Source organism: Artemia sp. Qi Xiang Cuo, chromosome 21, assembly GCF_049724085.1.
Source record: "Artemia sp. Qi Xiang Cuo chromosome 21, ASM4972408v1, whole genome shotgun sequence".
Taxonomy (NCBI): domain Eukaryota; kingdom Metazoa; phylum Arthropoda; class Branchiopoda; order Anostraca; family Artemiidae; genus Artemia; species Artemia sp. Qi Xiang Cuo.
The window spans coordinates 43,500,879-43,524,922 of NC_142814.1; the positions used below are offsets into that span (position 1 = coordinate 43,500,879).

Consider the following 24,044-nt stretch of genomic DNA (forward strand, 5'->3'; position numbering starts at 1 on the left):
TACTGCTGTTACTACTGCTATTCCTACTAGGACTAGGGACACTAAAACGAGACTTTCAGGGTATATTTATCGGGAAGTTGAAATAAATCAAAACACACTTTGGGGATAGAGGTTGACTAAAGGGCGCATCATCAGTATCTCAGGAAAGGCTCAGAGCATTAATTTGAAAATTCATGGGATCTTGAGCTAACAAAAAATACTTTGCGGATATTACTACTACTCCTATTGCTACTATAATTACAGCCGTTACTACTGCTAAGGCTAAAATTACAAGAGTGAAACGTTCACAGCAGTTGGAGGAGTATATCAGGAAAAGCTTACGGTATTAAGTTCAAACTTTCAGGACAGGTTTAGGGGAATGTCAAATTAGCCAAAATGTACTATATGTATATTATTAATACTACTACTACTACTACCACTACTACTGTTACTACTACTACCACTACTACTTAGGCTAAGGTTATAAGGATGGAATTTTTAGGTAATGTTGAGAGGAATATTGAACTAAATAAAAAACATACTATGTGCATGCTGGTCGTCAAAAGGGCGCATTAGCTGTATCTCAGGAACAGCTTGGGATATTAAGTTGGAAATTTCAGGACGTGTTGAGGGGGATATTGAACTTACATAAAGGCACTATATGCACCAGTGCTACTACTACTTCTGGTATTACTACTGCTACTACTACTATTATTGCTATTACTACTACTACTGCTGCTAATTCTTCTAATATTAAGGCTTATAAGGTGAAACTTTCAACGAATGTTGAGGGGAATGTTGAACTAAATAAAGCACATGATTTGTAAGCAAGGTTTCCAAAAGGCGCGTCACGTAAAAAGGGGCATAATAATCAAAAGAGCGTATCTGAAGCTTCTCGAATCTGTGACTCTTACTCCTGTTGCTTGTGATTGCAACTACTTCAGACTGCAAAGAACTGTGACACGGAATTTTACTGCTTGTGACTTTGAATACTTTTGACTGTAACTACTTGTGGTTATGACTATGACTACTTGCCAATGCAATTGCTTGTGACAGTGACTACCGCTTATTTTACTGTGACAGTTGGGCTAATACAACTTTTGAAATCAAAAGAATTTAAACGCAATCAAGCCATCAAAAGGACACATAAATGCAAGATCTTTGTAACAGAATATGCTAAATGATGAAACTATCAGGGAAAATTACGAGGGACGTAAAAATGAATGAAATGACACTAAATCTATCCAGATTATCAAAAGAGTGTTTTTGCAATATCCCAGGAACAGCTAAGGGTTTTCTTTGAAATTTTCAGGAAATCTTGTTGAAGATGATTCAGTTAAATTTGCTTCGTCCTCTACTGTATTTGGCGTATGTTACGACGATGAAGTTTTACCTACCAGGTTCTTGTCTCGCCTCTTTTGCTAACGATACTGCATTAACATTTTCTAGTCGGCGTTTACGTAGTTTGATTTTGAAGGCTAACCTCATTTAAAACAGTTTTCATATTTATGCTAGTTTAAGCTTACTCTCTGTTTATATTGCGAAAACTAGTTTTATTTTATATTCAAGAGTAGGCGAGCCCCAGGTCATTAATGGAATTTTTTTTTTGCAAAAGTGCCAGTGAAAAAAGTGCACGAAACGCGATACCTTGGTTTCTACCTGGATTACAATATTTCATAGAAACGACATAGTGATGTTGTTGCAACGAAAGTCGCACAAGGAGTTGGAGCAATTCGACATTTTAAGAATTATTTACCAAGGCCGTATCCAGGGGGGGGGGTTACCCGGTTTTAACCCCCCTTCCCCCCGAAATTTTTGACCGAGTCAAAAATTAGTCTAAAAAACACCTGTAAAGACGAAAATACCTGTAAAGATGGGAAAAAATCAGGCAGCCCCCCCCCCCCCCCCCCCCCCCGCGAACGGCAAATCCTGGATCCGCTCTTGTTATTTACCACCACAATTTTAATACTTTTATATAATGCTTTAGTCCACCCATATATTTCATATGGATTTGTGTTGTGGTAAAGAAACTTTTGTTCAAATTTTAAACGAGTACAAATTCTTCAGAATAAAGCTATACGACTTATTGGTGGATACTTGGAAAAAATCAATGACACGGAGGCATCTTATAATAAACTTAAAGTGCTTAATGTTGGGAAACTTCGCGACTACCAAGCAGGAATATTCTCGTATCAGTGTTGGAATTGTATCAGTCCTGAATTATTTCATGTTTTTTACAGAGAAAATAAATCACTTCATAGTTATAGTTTAGTACCCGCAATGCTATAATCTAGTCACTGAATACAGAAGTGGAACTAGAGCAGGTTTTTTGTTAGATATCTAGGTCCAAAGGTTTGGAATTCTCTTCCAGAGAGCATTCGGGCGGAGGAACCTTGGTTTATTTAAAAGAAAACTGAAAAAACATTCTTTTGGGTCTTGGTTAATAGATGATTTTTTTTTCTTTTCTTTTCTTTTTTCATTATTATTAGTATTACTTTTTTCATGATTAGAAATTGTTCATAAGTTGGTTCTTTAATTATTATTATTTATTTTCTTTTTTAGTTTGTTTTGTTCGTTTGTTAAGAGTTATGTTTGTTAAGTGTTTGTTATATATGTGGTCGCCCAGTTTAAAAGTGCTTTTACATTTTTCTTTGGGTAGCCACTTGGATTAATGTTACGCGTTATATCATTTTATAATTACAAGGATTCAAATGAGTTGAACTGAATGCCCTGAACTTGTATGCATGCTGAAATGGCGAGGTAACATTAAGCTTAACAAAACGACACTATATGCATCTAAAAGGTCAAAAGGACACATCCAAAACATCTCAGAAATGGCTAGGTATATTAATTGAAACTAAATTAAACTTGTAAAATAAATTTAGTTTGTTAATCAGATCAAAAGTAACTATGTGCAGACCAAGGCTGTCCAAAAAGTGTGTCTGGGATTGCTTTACAGTATAATGGGCAAAATACATTACTTCCGGGGAGGGGGGGGGGGGGTGATCCGCCTAATATCCCCAAAGATGTAGTTACTGGACCGTTCGACTATGTTGAACAATATGGTTGTCTCACAATTTTGATTGGAACGACTTTGGAAAATAATGAGCTTAGGAGAGGTTGCTTGTCCTCCCATCACTTTTGACTCTTAAAAATGGCACTATAATTTTTAAATTCCAATCGAACTAGCTCCATTAAAGTTTAAATTATATTATTAGTGATGATATAGCAGCGCTATCTAGGCTATTGCTTATGTGCCCTTTTGAAAAACTGCGTGAACATAGTCTTGTCACTTAGTTGAAAGTCTCCCTAAGCGTTCCCCAAAAGTTTCATCTTAATACTCTTAGCGTCACTAGTTACAATAATCCTAGTATTTTTACTAATAGAATACACATAGTGCCATCTGGCTAGTTCAAAATCTGCCATAACTTACCCTGAAAGATCTAACTTAATAAAGTAAGCCGTTGCTGAGATATTGTTTCGTCACCCTTTTGACAATATACTTTTTTTTGATTTAGTTCAACATCCACCTAAAAATTCCTTGAAAGCTTGACCTTAACACTCTCTGCTTGCTTAGTAGCAATAGTTACAGTAACAGTAGTAGCATTAATAGCAGTATGCACACAGAACCTTTGTTTTTTTTTTAACACCGCCTTCAGTACACGCAGAAAGTTGCAACTTAATACCATAAACTGTTCCTGAAGGATTGCTGTTAAGTCCTCTTGACAATCTGTATCGACATAGCGTGTGTGATTTACTTCAATACAGTTTCAATATTCCCGAAATTGTTACCCTTAGCGAACTTAGCATTAGTGGCAGTAGCACTAGTATTAATAGTAGTAGCAGTAACAGTAGTAGCAGTAGAAATAATCGTAGCAGTAATAATAGCTTTAGTAGCACTAGTGGTAGTAGTACCAGTAATAATAGTAGCAGTGATAGCATGAGTAAAAGTAGTAGCATTAGGATGCAAATACTCTCTTTTGGTTAGTTCTAAAATTTCTGGTCGTTTAGAGTTTGAACCATTATAGGAGTTTATTTTTGCTGAATTTATTTCTGAATTGTTATATATTCTTTGGACTGTTTTGAACCAAATGGCTATGTCAGAATTTTGATCAGTAACGATTGGGGAAAGGAGGGTGCTGGGGATATGGGAGAGGTAGTCGCTCTCCTATCATTTATGACCCTTAAAAGGGAATAAAAAGTTCAGTTTCTAATAAAATGAGCCTTTCTAAAGCTTATTCGACCACCCCTGCCATAAAACCACACACATCCCTGGGGCATTGCTTACAACCTTTAACGCCGGGCTCTGGGGATTGTGTCAATCTCGAAGGCCTTATTATATGATTTTTGACTTGTGTTTGAAGAAAATGACCGTTTCAAAAATGCTATTGGATGTATTTGGGGAGAATAGGACTTGGGGGAGGGGTTAGTTGCCCCGAATCACTTTTGACGCACAAAAAGAGCCCTAGAACATCTGATTTCCAATCCAATGAGTCCCCTTCTAAAGTTTATACAACCGCCCCTCCCAAAAGAATAATACATTAATAATAGACAACTATATACGTTAATGTACGTTAATAATAGACAACTAGTATAGCTTATAACTTATAACTCTCCCTGAGGGTTGTGGGGGGATTGTCATCCCCAAATACATAATTACTGGAACTTTCAACTATGCTGAATAAAATTGCTATATCAAAATTTGGTACTGTTTTACAAAGCGGTAGGCGCGCGAAAAGTGAAGTTTCGCTAACGCTAGTGAAATAAAACAAAATAGGATGAAAATATAATAGTTCAGAAACAAGTTCGGGCTATATATTTGCACATTAGGGGGGGGGGGGTAAAGCATAGCATATATTAAATACATAACCTAACCTAATCAACCCAACTTAGGTACCTTTTAGTCCCCCTAAACCCCCAAAAACTAAAGTTTGAATATAGTTCCCGGAGTGAGAAACCCTTTGTAATGCCTGTTATACAGCGTCTCTTTATACAGCGTCTCGTATAAGTACCGGGTGTTATACTATCTGATTTTCAATATAATTTTCGCCAGCTTACTGCTTTGTAAAACAGTACCCAAAATTTTGACTTGATGGGTTGGGGGAAATGATGGGGGTGGAACGGCTGGTTGCCCTCCAGTTACTTTTGATTCTTAAAAAGGGCACTGGAACATTCAATTTCCAATCGATTGAGCCCCTTTCAAAGTATATAAGACAAATCCTTCTATACAAAGTGGTCAGAAGACCCTTATGAAAAACTGAAAAGAAAAACATTGCAAAGTTCTTTTATTTACCAATGAAAAAAATGTCAACAAAAAACTAGCAGAATTAGTTTAAAAAAGTTTTTTTCTGGGAAGAAAAAAGAAATTAAAAAAAAAAAATTACATTAAACCTGAGACGAGCGAAAATAGAGTCAAAGAAGCATTTCAAGTGTAAAACGAATATAAATCACAGTCAATAACAAAGTGAAACCCAAAGCGAACAGAAATTATAATAAATAATCTTGTTAAACTTCAAACGAACAGAAAATACAGGAAACACGAGTAGGGGTTACGCTTTTTATACTTTACAAAGACCAGAAGGTTACTTGCGCCTTACTGAAAACAATGACATTTGATGAAAAAGGAAGAAAAATATAAAAATAATCAAGAAAACAAAGATAACCAGTCTGAGTTCAGACCGGCCTAAGCCAGGTTAGTTTCTGACTTCTAGCCAATTGAAAAAGAAAGCAAAAACACAAAAACAGAAATTTTGTGGACCTCGGCCAAGCCCTCCTCAGTACTCAAACACAAAACAAAACTTTTTAAAGTACAGCCTAACAAAAAAAGTTGACGCACACCATTTTGTAATCTCGTAGAAAATTAAATTGACAATTGAAATAAAAAAAAGTAAAGAATACGGTATTGGACTTTACAGTCCCCACTAGCGGTGCTAATCTCCGTTTCTTGGCCCTTCAGCTAGGAAGTGCAATGGGGGGCTGGGGGCCAACCTTCCTGTGCTTTCGCACACCCTTCCTGTTTACCTTCCTCAGATTTCTCCAGGTAACTATTTAGCTTCCTGTTAGCCTCACGTAAACAAGTTCAAAATCACACCGGCTATATACGTTTGACGAAAAATAATTTTTGTTTATTAAAACAAAGAGATCCAACGATATTTTTAACTCAGTTGATAGAAGGAAGCGAAAAATGTGAAAACAGATATCTCGCCAAAGGCCTTCATTAAGCCGGCCTCAATGCTCAAACACAGAAAAGAAAAACAATTAAAATTTTTTGTTTGTGTTTGAGCATTGAGGTTGGCTTGGTGGAGATCCAGACCAAAACATATTTTTTGTATCTATGCCTCCTTTATTTAACTCACTGAAAATCAATTTAATTCTCTTGGTTTACTCAGTTATTATTATAATTTTAAATTTTTCATCAAACGTCATCTGTAGCTGGTGTGGTCTTAGAACGTGTTTACTGAAAAGAAATGTTATTTCCAGGCGTGAGCTTTTATTTGTCGTAACACCAACAAGAAAAAAAGTAAAAAAATCATCATATTAACCAAGACTACTAACCATTATTATTTTTTATAATTATAATATTAATTTCACTAACTAATAAAGGAAAAAATGGATTTGAAGAAGTACAACAACCTTCAAAAACTACCTAAACCAAGAACAATGATAAATCTACCTATAGCCGGAAAAAAAATACCAGGAAAAAAAAACACTCCTATTTATCTCTTTCCTATATTCCTTTGTTTCACAATTTTTCACTTACGTAGTTATCTCACTGAAGCTTTCGGATCTATTGTGCATAAGTATATAAATATACTGGCGTATTATGATTTACCACAATAGTCACAATCTTCAAATCCTGGCAACACCTTCCGCCAATCCTGTGTCAATGTGCTTATGCTTATGTTCCAGACACAGGAGGTTATTCTCATGTATAAGAATAAATTCCTCTATTTCAACTTTTGAAAATTAATAAATAAATACAATGCTGCCAGAAGCAAAATAAAACATTCGTTGTTTTTAAAATTTAAAAATTATTGAAAGATAAAATTTAAAATAAAAAATTGAAAGATTTTTCTTTTAGTTGTTTCAAAATTAAGAAATTTTAAGGTAATTCACATTGCAAGTTTGAACCATAAAATTGAACTGATTGAACTGAACCATAAAACTGATTAGTTAAAATGTGACAACACGTTCTATCCGTAAAAATTCAAAGATCAGCAATCTCCTAATTCTGAAAGAGATTTCACCTTCAAAGAAAGGTTACAGCTTCTTAGGTTGTATAGTGGCATAAGTCTGTAGCTTTGTTTTGCTGATTTTTGACCAAATTGTTTTCTTTTTTTGCACCCGCTACTACCTAAACTACTTAACTGCATTAGGATATCTATTTCATTAAAAACTAAACTGCATAACTGCATTTGGAGATCTATTGAATTAAAAACCGAATCCCCAATTTTTTCCAAATTTCTAAGATATATATGATTGTGTACAGGGTTATATCTAAGTGAGGCTAGGGTGTTTGCCCCTCCCCCTCCCCGAAATTTTTGTTCGACTCGTAAAAACGAAACAAAAATGAATATAAACACATTTTTTATACTTTTTTTTAAAACCGGAAATAAAAACCTTTTGCGCACCCCCCTCCCCCCGAAGAAAATCCTGGATACAGCCCTGGCTCTGTATGTTGTTATTTACCCAACTTAAAAAATTGGATTATAGTTTCCCTTTCTTTGGCACTTTAAGGTTCTATTTCTTTGCATTTCCGACTATTACTACTAACAACTCATTACAGTAAAACATCTTCTAAGACTAACTCCCAGCAGAGTGCCACACGATCTCCTCTTTCACAATTGAATTGTGACTTCTGTCGTTACGAGATCATCGCAACATTGAGCCACTTTAGGCAGACGTGCTGGTGAACAATGCTGATCCATGTAGCCCAGTTTAAAGTATTAGCCCAGCCTAGCCCTCAGAAATATCTGAAGTACTTTCTTTATTTTATAATTTATTTTAACTTCTTTATTTTGTAATTTTTATATATTAAACAATGATATTCATGCAGTACTTTGAAGATACACCGAAAACTATTAAGTTTTCAAAAAGCTTTTTATAGCAATGTAGTTGGTGATGCCATCTAATCGAAGATAATCCATTATCCTTGACATTTTAAAAGTTAACAGTTGTATGGGAACAGGATAAGGGAACGACCTTATACTTATCCTTAGCTACGGTGGCAGTAATCCTAAAAAGGTTCGTAGCCAGTGGACGATGTGATCCTTTTATGTTGTTATGGTTGCTGATAATTGTGTAGCTGTGCCCATGGGTACCCATAAGCTGAATTTTAGCGGGGGGGGGGGGCTTACCTTGTCTAATTGGCACTTACAATGCTGCATAATAGAAACCTTAAAACAAAAATATGAAAATTTAAAGTAGCATCATTCAGCCAGGGAGGTGGAGCCCCCCTCTGCCCCCTCCCCATGTGGGGAGCTGTCCCATGATTATTTCTTGTAATGCTGCATTCATTTTTTTTTATTTCGGATCAAAGTGTATGCTTAATTATTTTAAACATAAGTTTATTTTTCTTCAAAGAAAAAATATTCATAAAACAGGTTTAATTCCTTTACAATTAAAATATGATAAGATAAACACTAAAAATGTGAAAGGTTCTTTTATTCAATTTTTTTATATCAGTGTCCATCCATGGTGATAGTAACTGATACAACCTTTATCTGTACCCTTGACAAATTAATTGTTAGCAGCATATGAATATTATACCATGAACCATATTCAACCATATTCAACCATATTCAACCATGAATATGGTTGCAGCGGCTTCTGTAACCTAGTAAAAAATTAACCACGGCCACGGCCCTTTATGACCCAAAATTGAAAAATGGGATTACAAAAAAACAGTCTAGTGAGAAAAATCTCTATTTGTAGCTGATTCAGATGTGGTGAATAATATTACTAATATCTCAATTTGTGTTAATAGCAAAAAGTTATATTGAAACAAATTTATGGGAATTTCGAAAAAATAACCTGAAAACCCTAAAAAATAGTTTCGATTCGAAACAAAAGTACACCATTGCAATCGTCATGGCCCGAAACTCAGAGTCTCCTCGCTTGAACAACAAGGATAAAGGTAAGGGTCACTGCTTAGGCTTATTCTTACTTTAAGTGGCAAGGACTTTTCAAAGTAAAGGGTGAGGATCAAAGCTGATACTTGTCTATCGTGTGAATCAAAGAAAGGCCCCTTGAAAACAAAGTGTCTACGGCCAATGTAAAACAAAAACAGTTGTAGAAAATGGAACGTTTTTCAGTTGTTGGTAACTATGGGCCCTGGTTGGTTCTTCAACCATGATGAAGAAACACGGTAGCAGAAATCCTATATGTTGCATATGCTAAATGCTATTAACAATTAATTTGACAAGGGTACCAATAAAGCTTGTATGAGTTAGTGTCACCATGGACTCTGGTGTAAAACCTGGTGTAGAACCTATCACATACACGCACTTGTAGGTATTATTCTAACAGTAATTAAGACGGGTAGACAGAACAGGCTTTAAAAACCGCCAATTGGAGTTATGGACACAAAATACGGTAGGAAAATACCCCATTGCCGAAGCCGAAGTAATAGCATGCCGAAGTAAGGAGCAATGTAGGCACAATGTTTTATTAATTTTCCTTTTTTTTTCAGGCCATGGTACTTCATGAAGAAGGACTTGTCATTGAAACTTCTAAATGAGCTATTTCAACTTGAAATTTAAAGTTCTAGTGCACTTTTTAGGAGTCAAAACGGACACAAAATACCCCAAGAAGTACCAAACGAAATCATGTAGACAAACAACTATTGCTGCACACGAAAAGAGTCAATTCTTAATTCTATCAACTAGATTCTGGCCAAAAACAGTTTTTCTTTAGTTTTTGCTCGGTGTAACTAAATTTTATGATAACTAGTGTATTTTCCCATTGGTATGATAAGCAGGGTAAACTTAAGACAAAAATAACCTAAAATATTTATTTATTTTTATTTATCCATTTTTAATAATAACATTATTTATTTATTTTCCACATAGCACATAGTGAAAAAACAAATTCAGTAATCTCATTGGTACTGTATAACAGAAAATGAAACTCGAGGCAGAATCAGTATGTGCAGTAAAGGGGAAGGATCAATGCTTATGCTTGTCGTTAGTCTGGAACAAAGAACTACAACTTGAAAGCAACGGGTCTACAGCCGATACAAAGAAAAAATAACAAGAAAAACGAATATCTTATCTACATCCCAAGACGAAGTCTTCAGCATTGAAAAAAGGTAAGGATTTAAAGCAAGTGAAAAAGGGAAAAAACTTGAAGACAATTGACATTCAAAAGAGAATGAAAAGAAAACACTAAACCAATAAAAACAATAGCTATTCCAACATGGAAGCAGACTGTAATACATACATTTTGGCCACTTGATTAAAAACCGGAAGTGCCAAATGTACAACCAATCAGCTACTTCTATTACACAAAAGTAGCTCTTGTCAGATGTGAAGACCAGTGTGGTCTTAACCATTTCTGGTCTAGTATTAGATATTTTGTTCATCTTTAGTCACAGTGATATCAACCCTTGAAAGCGTTTAAGTTGTAAATTAATATGTGAACTCAATTAAAACTACGGCGGAATGATTGAAAAACAAAAGGAACAGTCCCGATTATGTGCAGACGTGGTTGCTAACTTCTGTACATTTGTCAAAAGAGCTAATAAAATCTATTGAGTTTTCTTATTATATCCCTCTTGTGTAAATGCATAGTTGCCAACATCTGCAAAACTATTCCAAAAGCAAATAAAACCACCAAATTTTCATTTTATGGCCCTCTTATGTGCAGGCATGGCTGCCTAAATCTTTACTTATGTCCTAGAATTCATAAAAACCACTGAATTTTCTTGTCGTGACCCTTTAATGTGCTCGCATGGTTGACAATGTCTTTACCTTACTCCCAGGAGCTAATGTGGCAATTCTTGCCACAATAAAAAAAGCCCAAGAGCTTTTTTTATTGTGGCAATCTTACGCAAGGGCATGGTCCCAAAATCTTTACATCTGTCCTATCAGCTATAAAAACTTAAATATTATCTTATAATGACCCTTTTATATGCATGTATTACTGTCAAAATCTGCACGCTTGCCACTAGCCCATAAAAAAAAACTGATTTTTTTTGTTGAGACACTTGTATGTGCTCACATTGTTGAAAATGTTTTTACCTTTCGCCCAGGAGCTAATTACTTATTTTTATTTTTTTTTTTATTGTGTAAATCTTACGCAAAGCTATGGTCCCAAGAAATGGAGATATTTCCTATGAACTATAAAAACTTAAGTATTATATTATTAAGAAACTTGATTTCTCTTGTATGATTGCCAACATAATTAAGCCTGTCCCAAGAGCTAATAAAACCACTGAATTTTATACAACTGTATTGAAGCTTCTTGTATTGCGGAATCAGTTATACTTGAATTCAGCCTAACCTTGGTTTTCCGCCATAGATTAAGTATTATAGCCAATGCAGGCTAAGACTTTAAGTTTTCTTTCATATCACAGCTTCTTAAGTTTTTATTAACATATGCTTATGAACAAATTCTGAAATTGATTCTATTATTTTACGTTCGGTTTTTACATTTTTAAACAAAGAATAAATTTGGTTTTCCCGAATGTCTTAGTAACAATTTTTCCTTCATTAATTTTCCGTTTAGAAACTTGAGCGTATAGTAATTAGGAAAACATTTCCCAGGAACAATTATAATCTCCTTGGGAAGTAAATTGGTGAACCAACCACCTTGAGTAAAATAAAGCCCCTAACGTCTAATTTGAGTGTTATGTAAAAGGATTTGCTTTACCATTGCTCTAATTGTAACAACTATAACAGTTCAATGCATATAAAATACAACTTTTTCAGAATTTCTTCCTTAATGTTATCGGCAGATCAATTTTATGGACATTTTATATTAATTGTACTATTGTTCTGATATTTTGTTCACATTTGCAAAATTATAATACTCGACATTCGTAAGATAAAAATGTGAGGAACTTAGCGAACCTGACTAGCCCTCTAATTCTTAAACACCTCTTCAATTTAACCACTTTAAAAAGTCAAAAATTCATATTCTTAAATTCACTTTAAATTAATCATCAGAAAAACTTAATTTTTTTAGATTTCAATTGGATTATGTTTCAATTATGGTAATGTTTCGGACAATTTTACGAAAAAAATATAACTTTAAAAAATTTTTATGGTATTTTTGAAGTTCTAAATAAAATTTATTGCATTATTTTTGAACTTCTTCCTAATTTCCAGGTGATTCAGACCCTATATAAAAATGGTTAACTAACAAGTAAATACTTTAACTAGGTAGCGCTTCATATTTTCAAAATTCCCAAAACACTGGTAAAAAAATCCATAGAAATTTCTATTTTCAATACCAAAACCCTTAGAGGTTACCAGTAAATCAACATTAACCATCATTGTATGTTTGCTAAGTTTATCTATTATTAACATACGTTACCACTCCGAATCCGTCTTAGTTCAACTATACTTGTGAACCTTCCTGAAAGGTCAGCTGCAGCAGGTTTCTTTTGTTCAAAGCATTCCTGTGTTAAACGTCGGCCTTCTATTATATTTTATACTTCTAGGGGGATCCCCAGTTTTATAAATCGTTTCAGATTACTCATAAATATTTGCTATACAGACTTGAAATAATGGTTGTGCAAGGCGACTTATTTTTAAACTGATGACTCTTTGCTGGTACCAAAATATATCATTTTTACGTTCTAGGCAATGGTTAATTTAAGACCAATTAAGTTCATTCTTGATTCCTGAAGTTAGACCAGATGAAGACAAGTTATCTGTTGACATATTTATCAAAATCTCACTGAAAATTTCAACTTCGAGAACATAACGTTGCATTTGATGTACTTCAAGTAATATATAAAAGTTACAAAATAGAACGATACTTATGCATCGTTCACATTCATGTACTATGTTTTCTGGCTATCGATATTTATAATTATTACTACAGAAAAAATATTTTATGAACAACCTTGGAGAAAGCAAGAGTAATCATACACGTCACTACCAATTACTACCCAACCACTACCGATCACGTCACTACCGTCACTACGCATGGCTTGGGTTCAGCGGAGTTTTTTTTTTTTTTTTTAACAAACGCCAGTAGATAATCACATAAGGGTTATCAATATTTTCAAAATTAGTAAGCTACAAAAAGCTCTGATTTGCTTCAAAATATCCTTTCTGCATGCATGCAGAAAGGAATATATTTGGGGAGGGAAATTAAAGACTCAGAAAAAATAGGTGAGGAATATGTAGATTACAGGAAAAAGTGGGTGGGAAACAGTTCCAAAGAATTTTTAATTCCTTTTAAATTTAAGTTCTTCTTTAAATTTTTTTATTCTAGGTTCCTCGACCATCCTCTTAAGTCTAGGTTCCTCGACCATCCTCATCCATTCATACGTAAAAAATCTCAAAACTTTTCAATCAAAACTGCCGTAGAAATAATCTCCGCCGTAGAACTTTTTTTGAAAAGCTACAATTTTATTTGTGACATTTTCTGAATATTACCACAGTCCATCCTTTTTTAATAGAAGCATAAAGTCAACTTCTGAATTTGGCTTGTCTTTGCAAACCAACTGCATATCCCCTGAAATCTTGAATTTCTTGGAACTGGCCAACAAATTCCTAAATTTTTCAGATAATTTACTTTTCATTCCCATTGAATTCCTCTTCACTACAAATTTTGAGTCCCCTAAATGGATTTTTGCACTCGTATCTGGGTATTGTATTTTCAAAAACTTTAAAGAGTCTTGAAATCTTACCTTGAGAGAATCCCATAATAAAAACTGCGTAAATCGTAACGAAGCGAAGAAGATCCCCCATGATCATTCGGTAGATCATAACGACAAAAGGACCAACCTTTTTAAAGCCCCTAGAGAGAGAAAAAAGTAATTTGAAAGAATGGCTGGAAAGATCTACTCAGCTAGTTTGTCCCTGATCTAATTTCATGGAATGTGAGGAGCGTGGTTTTGTGGAACATGGATGCACCAATGTTGTCAGGTCTGGATATTTGCGTTCCACCAAATACCTGCGCTAACTTTGTATTTTCTAAAGATCAAAAGTAATTTTCAGGTTGGTCACCTCATTTCCGCAAAAGAAATCAGATGGCAAATTAAGTACAAAAACCTTACTCACTTTTCAAAACACGTAAATAAAATAATTTCAGGTAATGACGATGACAATAACAATCAGTATTTTAATTTGTTCAAATTAAAATTTGTCTTATAAAAACGCAGTAAAATGACGCGAGCTTAGCTAAATTTTTGGAATGATAAGCTTATGGTTTATGATAAGCAGATACAGTATTTTATTTCTTTGAGGTCCATTAATAAGGAGAGTATGGGCTATAGGAGAATATGGGCTCATGAAAGAATATAGTCTACGTACATGGGTTTAGAAAGGTAATACTACTATTACTGCTAGCAGCTCACTGCAACACCAGTGGTTTCCTTGGTATCAAAAAATTATAAAAATGTTTTCAAATTGATGTGCAAAATTGTGTTATAATTAATTTTGCTTGTTGGTATTATTTATTTTGAGATTTCATTTTTTTCCGAATTGGTAAAAACGTAAGTACATTTTCTAGAAAATTCAGGGATTTTTCTCGATGGCCGGTATTAGGACTCGCATCGTTCAATGTTGTAAAAATACTGTTGCCGCACAACTTCTCTCTCTCTCTCTCTTCAATTTTGATCTGAAGGTGGCAGCACCCAACCATCTGAGGCCAACACATCTGTACATATCCCTCATTCACCCATATCTATTAATCTTTGCACACTTCACCCCTCCCACGAAGTTCCAATTTCCTTCCAAAACTCTTCGACCTTTTATTCGGTTGGTCCTAGAAGGATGGCCAAAAAGTGAAATTTTTGGTGATCTGTCATTCAGTGGCTATGCTGGAGAAGAGGGAGGGGGCAAGGGAGGGGGAACTTTGCCCTATTAATTTGGAGATAAGATTATTATATAGTCCTTGCCTCTTGACTCTCCAGATTTGAACCCCTCTTGCCCCCCTATAAAAATGCTTAAGCTACGCCCCTGTTGTCATTCTTCATCCGTTAAACGAGTTCCAGCTACCTCAATCTTTCGCCCTAGAAAATGGAATGAGACCATATTTCTTGCAGAGTTTGTTATATGACATACGGTCAGTCAAACAGGTATTTAAAACTGTCATTAAACAATCCCTCTGGAAAACTTTGAAGAAATCTTCCTATGCCTTTCAAAGCGTCTTTTTTTTTGTTATGAAACTCGTCAGATTTATTTGTGTTTTCTTTCACTATCTTATAAGATAAGGACATATATCCCACGCAGGAAGAAGATTTCAGCCTCATCTTAGATAGAACCTAGTAAAGGACAAACCACAAGAAATCAGACAACTGATTAACTCAAATATGAAATACATACATCCCAAAAAAAACTAATTTTCAAGAGATACAAGTAGCATATCATATCTTGCCAAAAGATATATGAAAATGTAGATTTTGTTGCAAATTGAATTTTCTTTTAATATTATCTATGTGAACAACAAAAGACACTAGATATAATAGTCTCCTTTCAAATGAACCTTTCAACAATTCTATGATATTGCAGTCCTCCACTAGTGGTGACAGAAAAAAGTATCAAAAACAAGGAAACATCCTTATTTCCAATGCCAAAAAGTGGTTTTCTTGCTGCTCAAGATGGGAACTAATACCCCTAATGGGGGTCCAAAAGTCTGAGAGTTGTAGTTGATAACTATCATTACCGTAGCTTCCAATGTTCTAATCTTGGTTCAAAAACTTTAGCCTTCCATTTTTTCTAAGCTTTTTCAACAGTGACAAAATACCCCGGACCTTTGCTAATTTATTTTATATCTTCAATACATGTACCATCTTTGCTAATAATATTCCCAAGGTAGCTGAAGCTACCAGCTTGATCAATCTTCTTGTTACCCAATATCATCTCTTAACCATCATTTATTCCTATTCTAAAATACGTAGTCTCCTAAACATTGGTTTTCCAACGTGTTCCTACACCCTTAGCCCTCCAAACGTCCGAAATTCTTTCATTTTGCTAAAGCTGTTATCTAGGACACTCAAATCATTTCCATAATCTAATTCTAGGTGAGTGTTACATAACACACGTTAAACTACTTTATTAAAAAAAAAATTCGATAGTATATCATTTGGCGAATTTATTTTTATTTTTTGTTATTTTTGCTCCTTGATTTTTTATTTTGTAACTGCATAATTTTTACAAATTCTTATGTATGCAAAGAATAATATAACAAAAATTAACTAAGAACGTTTTTTGTCTAATTTATTTGTATTTTTTTGTCGTTTTTGCTCCTACTCCTTTATTATTTTGTAGCTGCATAATTTTTACAAATTCTTATGTATGCAAAGAATAATATAAAAAAAATTAACTAAGAACGTTTTTTGTCTAATTTATTTGTATTTTTTTGTCGTTTTTGCTCCTACTCCTTTATTATTTTGTAGCTGCATAATTTTTACAAATTCTTATGTATGCAAAGAATAATATAAAAAAAATTAACTAAGAACGTTTTTGTCTAATTTATTTGTATTTTTTTGTCGTTTTTGCTCCTACTCCTTTATTATTTTGTAGCTGCATAATTTTTACAAATTCTTATGTATGCAAAGAATAATATAAAAAAAATTAACTAAGAACGTTTTTTGTCTAATTTATTTGTATTTTTTTGTCGTTTTTGCTCCTACTCCTTTATTATTTTGTAGCTGCATAATTTTTACAAATTCTTGTGTAGTCGAATAATAAAAACGCATAATAAAAAAAATAACCAAGGACGGACCTTACGAAAAATCGTAATAGTTGAAAAATATTAAGAAGAAGAAAAATTCAAATTATTTGAATATTAGTTTACTTAGGCTTATTAAATTTAATTTTCAATTGACCAGCTTCTACTTGGGCTGGTAGTCCTCAACTTGGTAGATGTACAACAACTTACTGTGTATTGTTGTTTTAAGCAGCTGATTTTTTCTTGTTTTTACATGCTTAAAAAGCGTTTATTTGTGATTTTATACTTAAAAATGACAAAAGTAAGAAAAGTTGGGGTAGATCATTGGTTTTCAGGAGTAACCGCGTTGCCATAGAAAGCGCAAAGATAGTACGGTCTTGTGTTTGAAAGTGACCTTTGCATTATTAAAATATACTGACTGAATACGAAAGTTTTAAAATAAAAATTAATGCCAAATTTTTCATTATTTACTTTTGTTAAAAAGCTCCATTGAAAATTCCGTGAGGGAAAATTGCAATTCTGTAAAGACATCGTGAGCAACTAGGCTGGCTAGACATGACAGTAAGAAAAATGTAAAGCCGTGAGAATTTTTTCTGTAGAATTTTTCTTTGTATTTTGTTTCGTTAGCTATTATCTATTTTTTTTTATTGTTTTTCTAGTACTGAGAACAGATAAGTGGAAATTGCGACAAAAATATTTGTATTTTTCTTTTTTTCTTAACCGACTGTGGAATTCCTCGTTTTTCTACTTGTCCTACGTTTTCACGTATGTATGCGTTAATTAAATAGGCAGGAATATAGTGTGTTATTTTAAATATAAAGCATCAGTATAATAGATAGATAGATAGTTTATTTTAGCCCACCAATAAAACAAAAACATGGCGGAGTATGGGAAAAACAAAAAAACATTACTTCAAAAATAAACGATTAAATTATATACACTATATACATTCACAGCTCGTACATGACGTGCAACGGAAGGAAATCGTAATAGTGCTCCAGTGCACCTTTTCTAGCATTGGTTTCCTGCGTTACCACAACTTCACGAGGCTCTGGAATAAGATACTTGTCCAAGAGAAATGTATTTCTCTCGAACAGTGGTACTCGTAACAGAAATTTTAAATATTTGCAGAACGCAGATCTAGCCTTTAGTCGCTCTGTTTCCGTAAACCATTCCCATACAGGAGACAGGTAAAGAATATGTGGGAGTGCCACCGCTCTATATAGCCTCGCCAGAATTTGCCGATTGTATGAATACTTCAGGGGGGGGGCAGTTTGGCATAGCTAATTCGTAGATTTGACATAAGGGTGTCAAGGCAAAGAATTCTAGTTGCTTTCTTATCTCGACCGTACAGTATTTAAGCGACGAAGTATTTAAGCGACGAAGACGGTGCAATAGTAGCGCTATCTACTGAAACAGTTGGTTCTGGTGCATCCCGTTTCGTTGAGTTGAACACCAGAAATTCAGTTTTCTTACCATTAACTTGCAGACCAATAGCTCTATAGCCAGATACAAGCTTATCTAAATTATCCTGCAATAAACTCAGAGAAAACCTGCAATAAAGTAAATCATCGGCATAGCTTATTAGACTCAGATCACAAAGATCAAGGCTAAGCCCACCAGAGATTTGTTTTGTAACCTTAGAAGTCAAAGTGTTAAATAATATCAGACTTAGAACTGAGCCTTGTCGAAGCCCTCTATTTAGTTTAACTGGTGCACTAAGTCTTTCAAGTCCGAGTTTCACTCTTAAATAGCTATTAGAGTACCAATAGGATAACATAGCTACTATATGGGTGTTCACGCCAGCATCTAGCAGGGTCTGGAAGACGGCGGACTGGATGACTGAGTCAAATGCAGCAGAAATATCGACACTACATACATACACGGACAACCCGAGTAGTTCAGCCTTAGCAAGAATACGCTTTAGAAGTCTATGGGCAAAAGCACGGCTGAGATATTTTCGAAATCCAAACTGTCTGTGGTCTATAATACATTTCGATACAATTTCGCTAAGAACCAATCTTTCCAACACTTTGCTCAGCGTACTTGAGACAGTAATAGGCCTATAGCCTCCATACTCATTCGCGTTTTTTCCTTTCTTGAGGATATTTGTAACAACCCCGGTACAGAACGAGTTAGGAACGGTCGCACTATCTATACACATCTGAAAGAGTAGTTGCATATGCTGAAGCAAAAGCGGGGAACCATTGCGTAGATGATTACCACTAACACCATCAAGACCGGGAGCCTTGTTACCCTTTAACTGGCTAACAGCCCTTGAAACATTATTTTTAGAAACCACAAAATAATTTCTCTGTTTCAGAAGCGAATCAAGACGTAATTTATACGATTCATCATATTCTTTTTCCAAAGGAATATTTTTTTACCCTAAAACCTTCGAATAATGTTCTAACCACTGTTCTTCAGGTACTGTGGCACAATGCTTTGGCTGCACTCTACTACTTGAAAACTTTTTCCTCATATTTTGCGGGTCGCGGATAGACTCTTTCGAAGCAGTTTCTGCTTCCTCCACTTTAAGCTCATCCACACATGCTTTGTATTCTCTTTTTGTCTTACGAAAGAGATGGAAAACAGTACCTGACCTAGGCTTGCCGGATTCGCGCCACACTGAGTATCACATCTTAGACCTCCTTCTAGCATGATTCACGTAAGGATGGTCGCTCCATCCCCTTTTCCTAGTACCTTTCTTAATAACTGCACTAGGTACAGATGCAGACTCAGCAGCTTTTAGCGCGTGGGTGATTTCAGCACAATATGTGTTGAGTGCGATTTTGTCATCACACCCATTGACCAGAAGCTGAAATGGAACTTTTATTTTGCCCGAAATTTCGTCACACGTCGACTGATACAGATCAATATTAATCTTTTTCCACTCGCGTCTTTCTATGTAACCTCGATTTCTTGATTTCACTGCGCGACTAAAAGGAACACGGAACTTGAGACCGAGATGGTCACTTGCTATATGCTCTGAATCCACCTGTATAGGCGAGGGGATAGTGAAGTTTGAAAAGACGTGATCAATATTGCTTGTGCTTCCTGAGTTGTGAATGAACGTAAAGTTTTGATCTTTAGTGTAAATAGTACATTCACTCGGAATACATTTCATAAGAACGTCTTGTAACTTTCCTTTCAAGAGAGGGTCACACTGGAAGTCACCGCAGACTAAAATCCGCGAATTCCCCAGTTTGCGGAGCAGTCTTCCGAGTCGACCGCAAGCCTCGGCATACCGTTTTTCACTGAGATCCGTGTTCATGTTAGTTGGTAGGTAGACATTGACCAGCGTGAAAGCACTGGGGCCAGGGAACTCGACTGCTAGGTAGAAATCGCACGACTCAAGTTTACGACAGTCGATACTGTCGTCAACGAATATCGCAAGTCCGCCACTAGGGCGGCCCCTTGCACTGGAGCGCTTAGCCTCATGAATATGCACAGATTTATCAGGAATTGACTGAATAAGCCCAAAGTTATCGGTAGTTAACAAGTGTTCTTGGACGCAAACAATGTTATGTGCTATGCACATGTTCTTGACATAGTCCAGTTTGGCAGCATTATGGCCGTAAACATTGCGGCAAAATATAGATAGTTCGTTCATTTTCGGGTTTGAGGATAAAATTTCTGTATTGGTCGTCGGACTGCTGGGCACTGCAAACTAAAGCTAGGGTGACCATTATTAGGATCCGGGCACAAAGCGCATTTCACTGTTTGAGAACGGCAGGAGCTCTCTCTACTGTTCTCATGGGAACCAGCACATCTGGAACAACGCATGGTACTGGTGCAGTCTTTAGCAAGATGATCAAATGACTGACACTTGAAACACCGCTTGGGAATTTGTCTGAATGGCAAGACTTTGATGTGAGTATAACCAATGAATAACCCACATTTGATTGCTGCATTTCGGGAGTAGGCGTCACTGAAGGTAAGTTTGACTGTCTCAGATTGTCCAAACCACTTGGCACTGACTAGCTTGGGGTTAACAGAGACAACATCATCTTCTGTTGTGGCAAGAGGCACGAACTTAGTGATGGCGAAGAAATTTTCCTCACGAAAAGAAGCACTTATGTCAGGGAAGGACTTCAGGGAGTTCGCGAGTGAAGCTGCCGACTTGAGGCTTTTCATGTAAGCAACCAGACCGGACTTGGTCTGTTGTATATGATCCATGCCTCCATCACTATCATGTCTTTCAATAAACGGCTTCTGCTTAGAACAGGATTCAGTTTCTGTGATGGGTACATTGGTGATGAAAACGCGATATAAAGCTTTTGCAGGCTGTGGGAGGGGGGGGCCAAACAGCCTGAGATGGAAGCACAGATTTGCACTGTTCAATAACGCTGTCAATCTTATCCGTGCATTCGTTAACTTTCACACACAAGGTTGTAAAAATGTCTTGTGGAATTTTAGGTACTTCGGATAATTTCCAAATGGTGAACCGTGTCTTAAACTCAGTTACAGAGCTCAATAGTTTCACAGTATCATACATATCACTGGCTAGCGTTTCTCTCGAAGCTTGACTATGCCTTTCTTTCACATACTGCTCACCAAAACTGTCTGCTATCTCGTTCAGTTTTTCATGGTTTTCTCGAAGAATCTCCCTCATAAAAAATTTCACGGCTGTAATCACGGCTGCATCTTTCGTTACGCTATCTTGATATCGCAACGCCGTTTCTATAAAGTTCAATACCGGCGCATAAACATAACTGTAGTCAGCCATGCTGATGTGCCGTAACTATTCCACAATCAGTCCTTCAGCAAGCACAAGTCGTTATCCGTAGGGCAGGTTAATAATTATCCAAGAATGTCTAATTATGTCTAATCCTTTTTCGTTTGTTTTTATTTCGTAATCTGTAATTGACATAAATTTTTTGTCAATAATTTTTAAATTGGTTTACTACTTAAATTGTTCTAGTACTGTTGGATGTTAAAATGGTAGTATTTTGGGGGTATTTTAAAAGATATAGTACTGAGGGACATGTAAACCGTCACAGCGTTTAATACTACTTATTACAATCGATTGGAATTGATTTTCGTCACTGATGGTTAACGAAATCCGTTCTCATAGTAAAGCGAAGGGTTTTTAATTTTCTTTGCAAAGAAAATGCCATTCTTAGATGTCAATAGAGTGGCAAATAGAAGGACAAGGTAAGATACCATTTTTTAAAACATAGATAACATATGGTCTCTTCTCTAATATATTTGACATTATACTTTTTTTGCTCTTTTGCTGTTGAGTGTTTTCTCGGTTATTTTTGTTTTTGTTATATCTGACATTTTCATCTTCTTTTTCTCTTGATAGCTGCTGAAAATAGAAGACAGGGTCAAAATGTTTAAGGTTCTTTCCTTTTTTGAACATTTGTATACATATTTAATAAATAACATATTTAATAAATAAAACGTTTATTTAATATAGATTTTATTAAATCTCGGGATTTCAATCCTGAACCTGGAATGTTGGGGGAAATAAACGTCTTGAACAGTGCCCTCAAAACTACATTTGTTACATATATTATTGTTGCTTTATAGCTTGATAAGTGCATTAAACTCTGCCCTCAAAAATATGCATCATAAGTTATATACACTATTATTAATTTATATCTTAAGAATTTTTTAGACCTTATAAGGAGATCTTTGATTATTGATAGACTTTCGGTATTGGCAACCCGAATAAGACTCTTATAGCAGCTTTTTCTCACCTGCAAAAAAATAAAAAGTAAGGTCCTGTAGACAGCATAACAAGAACAGCCACAGTGTCTTCAGCACATGGTTTACACATAAGCCTTAAAACCACCATGAATAGTACCATACAGCAGGATATCAAGAATAGAACGCGCGAAGGTGCTGTCATCTACAAATGTAAAATTAAATATGATTACCAGATTTTTGGATAAAAAAAGTTACACAGTTCAGAGATCTTGTAGCTCTTTGAATATGAATCACAAGACAAATATCCATTGTCTAGCCAAAAGGTTATATCTTACATTATCACACTTCTGAGATACATACCCAAAAATGTTTACTCAGGTGGGTTTAACTGGGCTCTCCAAGAATCTTGCATGTAGGAATCTCAAAAGACATACTAATTACTAAATAATTTCCACATTTTAAACACAATACTATTTCTTCAATGTTGCTTTCACTGCGGATTGCAAGAATATAAATTCCAAGGGTATCATTCCACCAACTGCATATCAAGAAACGGAACGCACAAAGGCAAATATAAAATTTACAGCATGACTAACAAACTTTAGAATTAAAATAATCTTTGAGACTATTGGTTTTATACATTTTCTACTCCCCAACCCCCTCCATCTTAGCCCTAAAAATAGATGAACTGCTAAAATAATTTAACAAAATTTTAAATAAACAGTTTTTATATTAAATCTATCTAAACTAACTTTTTGCTCTAATGGTTTCAATAGTGGAAGCGAGTCAGTAAATAAATCACTATAACTAAATCGAGTCTACTCTAATCTAATTTGCTTTTTTCTGATTTCCAATATAACTAATCGAGTCTAATTTCCTTCTAATCTAATCTAAGTCCACTCTAATCTTTAAATTAGTCCTTATCTTCAGGGAGTTTTTTTAATTTAAAAAGATTAGAATAAAACACATGCTTTATACCGAAGGTAAGCGAAATGTGAATATCGAACCTAATGTACTTGGCATATCCTTGGTGACATGGTGATAAACATTAGTTATTTAGCTTTAGGAATGTTATACTTACACTAGAGAGGTGGAAAATCAAAATAGCCAAAAAATTGGTTTGTAGAGTCTATGATGTTTCATAGCCTAAAAGCCTAAAATTTGTCAACTTTTCAAAAATTTAAACAGCTCAATACTCCCTGTACATTTTAAAACTGTTTCACAGACAACGTAATCAAAGCCACATTGGTTCTTTGAACAACTTGTCAGAGACGACTAATCAAAGACGACATTATTTTCAAAATATGGATTCCGGTGATACCAATTTTAATCGTAAAGAGTTAGGTATTGAGGAGGGTCTCCCCCCATATACGTAATAGTTTCTTTTAGTTACAAGTTTTGATATTGCTCTGAAAGAACTTGATTTTTTTTTCTGTTCGTTTTTCAGAAAAATCCTAATAAAAATTATAATAATAACATTATTTACTAAAGTTTTTTCTACGTGTCATTTTTAGATGCATCAAAAAGATTTGAAAACTATTTCTCCAAGTTTCCAT

General features: G+C 35.0%; 1 protein-coding gene across 1 annotated transcript in view; it reads right to left on the minus strand.

The window, feature by feature from the left end:
• The window catches only part of LOC148939596 (uncharacterized), a 172,336-nt gene that overhangs the window by 29,045 nt on the left and 119,247 nt on the right, over positions 1-24,044 (minus strand). The window contains exons 10-11 of the mRNA XM_089106921.1: positions 22,539-22,690; positions 13,844-13,953 (exon numbers count right to left, since the gene is read on the minus strand). Of these exons, the coding sequence (XP_088963047.1) occupies positions 13,844-13,953; positions 22,539-22,690 (262 nt within the window). The remainder of the gene's footprint in view (positions 1-13,843; positions 13,954-22,538; positions 22,691-24,044) is intronic.